Source organism: Tyto alba, unplaced genomic scaffold (genome assembly GCF_018691265.1).
Source record: "Tyto alba isolate M040663 unplaced genomic scaffold, T.alba_DEE_v4.0 Super-Scaffold_45, whole genome shotgun sequence".
Classification (NCBI taxonomy): Eukaryota; Metazoa; Chordata; class Aves; order Strigiformes; family Tytonidae; genus Tyto; species Tyto alba.
This window is the reverse complement of record NW_024881321.1, coordinates 28,593,554-28,602,559: the sequence shown is the minus strand read 5'-3', so window position 1 is coordinate 28,602,559 and position 9,006 is coordinate 28,593,554. Positions and strand designations below refer to the sequence as shown.

The window sequence follows — 9,006 nt, the reverse complement described above, 5'->3', positions numbered from 1 at the left end:
TAGGAGACTAAATAAAGCAAGAATAAAATTAATCATTATCAAAATTGAACATAAAGGAGAGGGAAGGGTGAAATTATACATTTGAGTGGGGTTATCTAGGTCAGAGCTGGGTATGTTAGCAAATCCCCATTCCCTCCTTCTACTATGCCTTGCCAAACGTAAAACATTTGCTCCAGCAGCAAAACATTTAACTGAATGCATTTGTCCCAACAAATCAATTAAAACTAAACATCTGATTTTTGTAAAGCTTTAAGAAGTTTTCTGCAAACATGGCATCTGAACGCACCGGAAATTTTACTTCTCACCACGCAGACCCATTGACAAGCTGCAAGGATGAAGATTTCTTACAGGTGAAATCCTATCTCTCCGTCCTTTACAGCCTAATCTTCCTGGTGTGCTTCCCAGGGAATATCGTGACAATTTTTGTTTACTTTGTCAAGATGAGGCCCTGGAAAAGCAGCACCATCATTATGTTAAACCTGGCTATCACTGACCTATTATATATAGCCACGCTTCCTTTCTTTATACACTACTCTGCTAATGGAAATAACTGGATTTTTGGAGACTTCATGTGCAAGTTTATTCACTTTTGTTTCTACTTCAACATGTACAGTGGTATTATCTTCCTTAGCTGCTTCAGCATCTTCCGTTTTTTTGTAGTTGTCCACCCAATTAAGTGCTTTTATTTTCAAAATCGAAGATGGGCAGTGGTGACTTGCATAGTAGTTTGGATGATTTCTCTGGTGGCCATCAGCCCCTTGGGCATCTTGATTGCCACGAGGCATACACAGAACAGGACAATCTGCCTGGACCTGGCTGCTGCTGAGGACCTTGACACTAGTCGGTGGTATAACTGGCTGCTGACAATGTTTGCCTTCTTCTTGCCCTTGTTGACAGTCACTCTGTGCTACACACTCATTGTTTACACCTTGGCTACTGGGCCCCACGTGCAAGCTTGTTACAAACAAAAGGCTCGCAGACTCGCTGTCATCCTCTTGGTGGTCTTCTATGTGTGCTTCCTCCCTTTCCACATCTTTCGAGGGATTCGGCTGGAGCTCCGAGTATGGCCAGTTAGCTGCCACTTGAAGAACACAATCCTTTTTATGTTTATTATAGCTAAACCTTTAGCAGCATTAAATACTCTTGGAAACTTACTGCTTTATGTAGTGACAGGAGACAACTTCCAGCAAGCGATCCTCTCGCTCCTCAAGTTCTGGAAAAACAAGAACTCGAAGTAGAAGAGATTGATGCCATCAAAGAGTTGTAGAGAAAGGGTCCAAACCTGCCCTCAACCAGCCAGGCACAACCTCCCTGCCATCCAAGTACTCAGGTTAACCCCACCAGTGCCAAAGGAGAGTTAATCTGTTCCGTGTTTCAGAGTTACAAACTGATCATCAAAAGAGAAAACTTACCATTTAAATAAAAAGCTTAAAATAAAATACAAAATAAATTTAATGTGAAATTTCTCAGAAATTTCTCTGCATTTGCTTCCTGATTCCTTGATACCTCTTTTGGAGAATAGCCAACAGTGTTCCAGAAAAAAATATAGTTGCTTATTAGTGGCATATGCAGATTCAGGGTGAGAGCAATTTAATTTAATTTTAGTAACTTAGAAGTTAAGGCTCTAATCTAAGTAGGTGCCTGCCTTTGACTTGTTTGCTAAGCAATGTAGAGGGGTAAGACCCTCCAGAGGGCAATTCATCATACCTGTCTTAGATCTGTAGGAGGTTCATCTGACCTCCCTGGAGACATTGACAGGGTAGGTGTATGCATATAAACTAATCACTTTGTCTTCCCATTATAATTTCCCAATATAATGGAGAGAAATAAGCAGGTTTAGAGTGTGATTCACCTAATTATTCTCAATGCCTATATTTGGACAAGATGAATCATGGCCTAGAAGTGCCTGTTTCTCTCCATTGACCATAAAATGTAAGTAGAACAGACACTGAGCCAAATGTCCATGACTGCTTTTACACAGCTGAGGCCCAGCTTTAGCACAGAGCGAGATGGACCGCTCTCTAGAGGTGGCTAAAAGGGGGGCTTACACAATAAAACCCTGTTCAGTGCCTTCAGTGATCATCTGAGGATTAATAGTACAATAATAGAAGACCACTTCTGTTAGGGTTTTCCATACTGATAACTATGATTTCTGGATTCATTTTAGTCTAGAGATGAGAAGTGAAAAGATACATAAATATGCCAGATCCATAGAATCATAGAATGGCTTGGGTTGGAAAGGACTTTTAAAGGTCATCTAGTCCAACCCCTGTGCAAGGAGCAGGGACATCTTCAGCTATACCAGGTTGCTCAGAGCCCCATCCAACCTCACCTTGAATGTTTCCAGGGATGGGACATCTACAACCTTTCTAGGCAACCTGTTCCAGTGTTTCACCACCGTCATCATAAAAAATGTCTTCCTTATCTCTAGTCCAAATCTACCCTCTTTTAGTTTGAGACCATTACCCCTTGTCCTATTGCTACAGGCCCTATTAAAAAGTATTTTTCTTATAAGTCTCCTTTAAGTATCAAAAGGCTGCAATCAGGTCTCCCCAGAGATTCATTTTCTCCAGGCTAAACAACCCTAACTCTCTTAGCCTTTCCTCACAGGGGAGGTGCTCCATCCCTCGGATCATTTTTGTGGCCTTCTCTAGACCCGCTCCAACAGGTCCATGTCTGTCTTGTACTGAGGACTCCAGAGCTGGATGTAGTACTCCAGGTGGGGTCTTATGAGGGCAGAGGGGCAGAACCACCTCCCTCAACCTACTGGCCATGCCGCTTTTTACACACCCTGGGATATGGTTGGCTTTCTGGGCTGCAAGCACACATTCCTGGCTCATACCCAGCTTTTCATCCACCAGTACCCCAAAGTCCTTCTCTCCAACCCATAGACAATACAAAGTAAGTTTTGCCCATTTCTTTACTCAGTGAAGCTCTGATTGGTCACACTAGGTGAGGAACAGCCTTGGGTAATAACATATCTGATGAGCAATGAGGGCTGTCTCACAGGAAAAAAAAAAATAGACTCGCAGGAAATGTGCGTGCAGTACTTGCAGATACCATCTAGAGAGATCCCAGGACCAGCTGGGGTAACCCAGCCAACAGCAATACAAAACTACTAGCAACATAATATTCAGAGCCCAGAAGTATGACTACGGAGTGAATCCTCCAATACATTTTTATAACAGCCTTATTTAATGTTTCATTACTCTTTCTCTCCACTTTGAAATGTCCATTAATCAATAACAACACATGCTGCCTCAAGGCTCTTGTATGACCCTTCTCTTTATCCAAACCCTCTACAAGTGCCCTGGTCTTCAAGTAACCACCAGGCAACAGGCAACAACAAGTAAAGAGGATGTTGAAGGAACGAGAGGAGGTACGAAACCATCCTGGACATAGGAAGGAGCAAGATGGGGAAAGGAAGAACAGTGTTTATCTGGGATAGGGTAGAAGATGGGCTGTGAAGGAAAAACTCTGGCAGAAAGCAGAGGAGGAAGCCATTTTCCTGCAGAAATAGCCCATTTGATTTTAACCCATCCCTAGGTATTCATCAACGTAACTTTTAAAACTTCTACACAGATCAGCATGATCTCCTCTGTGACCACTATCCATCCTCAAATTGTAGATGAACTCTTTAGGTGAAGAGGGAAGGTCACCTAATGCAAGCTTGGAGAGATGTTGCAGGAAGCAAACATCCAAAAAATGTAAAGAAAATGCCTCCCACTCCACATGATGCAATGGTTTTGCCAGTCTCCAAGGGGAAACACCACCTTCTCTACCACACTTGCAGTGCTGCTCACAACTGCTTGCTCCTGAGACACCAGAGGCAGCTGACCCACCAGAGGCAAAGCTGAACATGGCATCTTAGAGGTTTTTTCAGTTTAGAGTATCCTATAGACAATCCACCAAGCTTTTTTGAACAAAATCAGGCTGATACATTATCCTTTAAACCTCTACTGCATATAGACACAAGAGTTTTATTAACTCCAGTTGAGTCTTACCTTAACATCTACATCGTACAGTCTGGTTCTTCTGGTGTTTGAGATATAAAAGGAACTGCCTCTGTTTTTGCAACAATATAGGAGCAGATTTTGCTTTCAACTTTAAATGAAGCTTTGTATTAGTCTCCTTTCAGCACTCCTGGATATTTTCTGGATGAATTACTCATTAGTTCTTAGGCTATGTAATCTTTTTTAAATGCAAGATGCCTGGAACGTCTTCAGTATAGTATCATTGCCCTGAATGATCTGGGCTGGCATCATCCTCAGTTGACAAGAGGATGAGCCAGATCCTGATTTCTCAGATTCTTCTAAAAACTCTGAAGAACAAACCCATAAGCTATTTTATTACAAATGGTACATTTACAATTACAATAGAAGTCATTAAAAAAGAGAAAGAGAGATCTATACAAGAGTCCTGCCTGCTCTCTTGCCCCCCTCCTGATCAGTACTGGCCTCCCACTATCATATTGTTCCATGCTGCAATAACCTAGCCCCTTTACATGTCTTCTGTGCATATGTACTTGCATTTTTCTCCTGTTGTCAACTCCCACTGCTCCTCTGCATGTCTGCCATGCTGATAGATATAGGTCCATAACTGTTGGCAGGTTCATCCGTAGCCCTGGTATTGTATGGTGTGACATTAGCCAACCAAAGACAGTAGTCACGGTTGCTGTGGAGGTGTCAGCATCCACTAAACTCTCCCTTCACCTCATTACAATTCATCCTCAAGTGGGGTTGAGGGTAAAAAAGGGAAAGACTATAAAATTGCTATCAGGAAACTGCTACCAGCTGACATGACAGTCAGATCCAACAGCAGAACATGATCCTTGTATTTTAAGATTTACATCACCAGAGACAGGGAGAACAGTTGAGTCATATTCATATTTAACTATTTTTTTATTAGACATCTCTAAAAGTTATATTAGCTTTTTAGCTTTAATTTTAAATGTTCTTGTAAGTTTGTCAGAACTGCTACAGTGCAAAGGTTTGAGATTTCTTCCAACAACCTCTAATATGTTTGCCTTCAGGAGAAAGAAAATAACCATCTTCAAGGAGTAAAAGGCAGGCCTATATACTCCATCTGATATGGGTAGAGCACCAGTCCTTAAATAAGTATCATACTATGATCATTTACTGCTTATGTCTGTAATGTTCTCACAAGTCTAGAGCATTGTCACATCCACATACAAACCACAGAGACATATATTCAAAATATGCATTTTACCGTTCTCAGGAAAGACCCAGTTCCACACCTCAGCACCTGCCTGTGCAGATGTGCAGGAGAAAATGATGTACTAGAAGAGGACAAGAATGACTTTTTCTCAGCCATTACAGAATTTCTCTGGTGACTGATTCCCAGCAATAATTAAAACAAAAATGACAGTTCCTAAAATAATTCTCTCTGTAAGGTAACTAAGAGTAATCGCTCCTGTGAAGCAAAGAGTGAGTCTGATTAAGGAGTATCACTGTGTGCCATCTTGAACACGTTCTGCTCTCATCTTCAGGCTGATCTTTGGGGTCTTTGCAGCAGTGTGGGATCAAGGGCTCTGCTCCTCTGAGGATTTTTGACTGGTCTGTTTAAGGCTTTCTCTGGAAGTGTAGAAGGTAACACTTTAACCCCTTGGGCAGATCCACCAGCTTCATCCTCACAAAAGGCTTAGCTATCAGAAAGCAAGGCTAGAGGGAGAAGGCTGTCGGGTCAACAAAGTGTCAGGGAGTGAAATGTTTTCCACCTGTCTGTACCAAGTCACCTTCCAACGGCCAGGAAAAAAAAGCAAGAAGCATTTTTACACAAACATGGGAGAAACCCATTCAAGGAGAAACCCAGGGGATGCCAGCAGTGTGACAGTGGCAGGTTGTCAGGCATTGCCTGTTCGCAGCATGGGGCTCAGGGACTTCACAACAGTGCCAGTGAAGGAGGGCACAAGGCTAGTTTCACCAGGTGTGCAACATACTCACCTAATTTGATCCCCACCTCTAAGGAGACAGAAACATCTATTTTTAGGATGCTTAAGGAGCCCAGCAGATAATCCAAGCCTAGCTAACCAAATAGCCTGACCTTACTACAGACCTGTATGTGTGTCATGCGTGGGAGTGCATAAGGGACAATGAAATGGGGAGGGGACAAAAACCCATATCAATTTTGATGAGACTCTCATCTTCTCTGAAGGATATCACACACACACACACAATTGCTTCTTTAATATCATTTTCTTTTTCCTCTGGCAGCCTGCAGACCCCACAAGGAGCAGGAGAAACGGGTCCATATGCCCAGCACAGCTGTGGGGAAGGAAGGCACTGTACACAAAGACTTTGTAGAGCAACCCACAAAACCAAGTCATCTGGTTACAAGTGGTTTAGAAGTGTAACCACACAAGATTGGGCATAGAAAATGCTCGTTGGTCTTGCAGCAGCAGTGTAGGAGAAGCAGCTTCTGCCAATTTATCAACTGTGTCCATACCAAGGAGTAAAACTGAACCTCAATTAAACATACCATTATTTAAGCACTGTATTTAAAAATCTATGACTGTCAATAACCTTTCTTTTTGTATATGTACAAATCCAATGCAAATAGCCATCTAGAATTTCCCCACAGCAGATTTCCACTTTATAAAACCACCTACCCAAACATTAACCTCAGTGGCTGCTCATGGGTTTGCATATGCAAACCCTGAGGAATGGAGACAAGGATGACTTAACTTGCAAGAAAGCACATGCACTAGGCTGGGAGCATGAAACAGGGGTTCAGGCATTAGCCACAAATTATGCTGAAATTTTGAATCTGTTATGCCTTCCCAAACTCCTGTGACATCTTGTGCCAGCATCACAGGAATGGTGGCAGCACCAAAATAAATGATGGTTTTGTACAGTAGAAGGAAATGAGGGTGTTAGGGGTTTCTGAATTTTACATAAATCTGCCAATGGAGGTACGGTGGACAATCACACCGGTTTGTAGCTTTTATTCTCATTGCTGCGTACTACAACCATGACAGAAGACATATTGTCTACTACTCTTCAAAAGTGACTTGAGCAGGTTTAAGAAAGCAGTCCATTTAACTCACTCTCCTGGTCACTTGGACAATTCCTCACTGGAGGTACAGAAACATGGAACCAAGAGAAAAGGCCAAATGGCTGCATTTGTACCAGCGTGTTTCTCCTCCACTACCCACAGTGGGGCTGAATTGAGTACATGAGCAGTGGTGGTCTGGCTCATCCCAAAACCAGCAGGGCTGACAACCAATGCAAATGCAGAGGTAGAAAACTTCTGCAAGAATCACAAGTGCGAACCAGACCTCCCCATCCTGAGCAAATGCAGGTGCTTGATTTTCAGGCTGGCTCTGGCACCTTGGCTCCAGAGAGGTCTGGGGGATCAGCGATGTCCCAGTGACTTTTCATGTCACCTCCATCCACTGCTCAAGGTAATTTTCCTCCTTCCCTGCCCAGCTATGGCCACATGTTGAAGACGAGGAGCTGGACTCTAAACATGGACACGCTGGTGTTTTGGGAGAGCACCGTGGAAGGCTGACGCACAGAGCCAGGAAGGGTGGCACGTGGGGATGTGTCAGAGCTCACCAAACCTTGGGGGTTCCCAGTTGACAGCGATATCCCCTTGGGGACAGATGTAGGGGTTCAGGATCTTCCTGGTACCTGCCTTTCTTTTTATGTATGATGGAGAAAAGAGCCTGTAGCAGGGAAACACTTTCTTTCCCCTTCCTACCTCAAAAAGAACTCCAACAACAGCAAAATCTTTTCTGTATGTGAGTCTCGGGCATGATCTCGGGCACAAGTGTGTACATGGAAAACCAGGGCTGATTTATGCTACAGGGATTCTTCTCTGGGAGGGGATGATATTGCTGTGCAGGTCAGGTGAGGTCGGGGACATTCAGCCACCCACCAGCACAAGAGGGAGGGACAATCTAGTCATGAGCCAGGTATAAAGCTGGGTTGGTGCTGCTGATTCAACAATAAATCAGTGTTGGGACGTACAAAAGCTTGTTCTTGTCCTGGAGCTGACCGGCCCTCCCATCTAACCAGAGAGAGTCACTTTATCTCCCCCTAATTATTTCCCCTGCCACATTTTATCCTCCTAGAGTTACAAGCTCTTTGGGGCAGATGTCTCAGTATTTGCACAGCAGGACCTGAATCCCAAATGGGCCCTCCTGCCATTATGAAAATTCAATCAAGGGCTCCAGCCATAAAAATGTAAACGATGTAGCTACTTATCATTTGTGTGTATAGAGACACATAAACACACATATGCAGATACACATGCTCAAGGAAACAGCATCTAATGCAAAAATATAACTCTTTTAAAATAATAGCGCTAAGTTGTGATTCAGCCTCTTCCTCTGGATATGAATATACATTTTACTTGTTCCTTTTCTCTCCTGTAGAATAAAAATAGCATGACCCTGGGGACAGAAGTTGGCAGAACAGAAATCACTTTTCGGGACAAAAAGCAATTGCTGCAAAAGTAATTGCAGCGATGTGCAAAATCTTCTGAAGCAGTTTTCAAAAGTTTTATATTTCAGATATCATTTTCTGCTATATACAAATTAATAATGTTTTACTACTGATTCAAAGACCAGTCTCTACATATGCTATTTTATTTATATTTAATATCGATAGCACCTGGCTATTTAGCTGCTTTTTTTTTGTGTGCCATGTAAACAAGCTGTATTTGCCTGTGTGATAAATGATAATGTTCTCTACTAAAATGGATTCGGTTGTGTATTCAGGGGTGGGCTATTCAAGTCTGGGGTATTTGCTTGTGTAAATTTTGATGTAAATTTTGCTGTTAAGATGTTAATATTTCAAGACAACTGCATGGCTCATTTCTGCACTGCAAAATTGTGTCTCACTGTCCAAGGAGTTTAGACTTATTCATGTACTTAGAATACAAAGAGCATTCTCATCTGACATGTTTTAAATATTTATATTGCATTATACTGAGCTGTTATCACTCTCTTAAGGTCACTATTTTGCCCCACATATTGTAAAG

At 42.5% G+C, this 9,006-nt stretch overlaps 1 protein-coding gene across 1 annotated transcript; it reads left to right on the top strand.

The window, feature by feature from the left end:
• The first annotated feature begins 269 nt into the window (after nt 1-269).
• On the top strand, nt 270-1,238 carry LOC104359679 (2-oxoglutarate receptor 1). Its single transcript, XM_032997141.2, has one exon. The coding sequence runs from the start codon at nt 270-272 to the stop codon at nt 1,236-1,238; it is 969 nt and encodes a 322-aa protein (XP_032853032.2).
• Nucleotides 1,239-9,006: the final 7,768 nt, after the last annotated feature.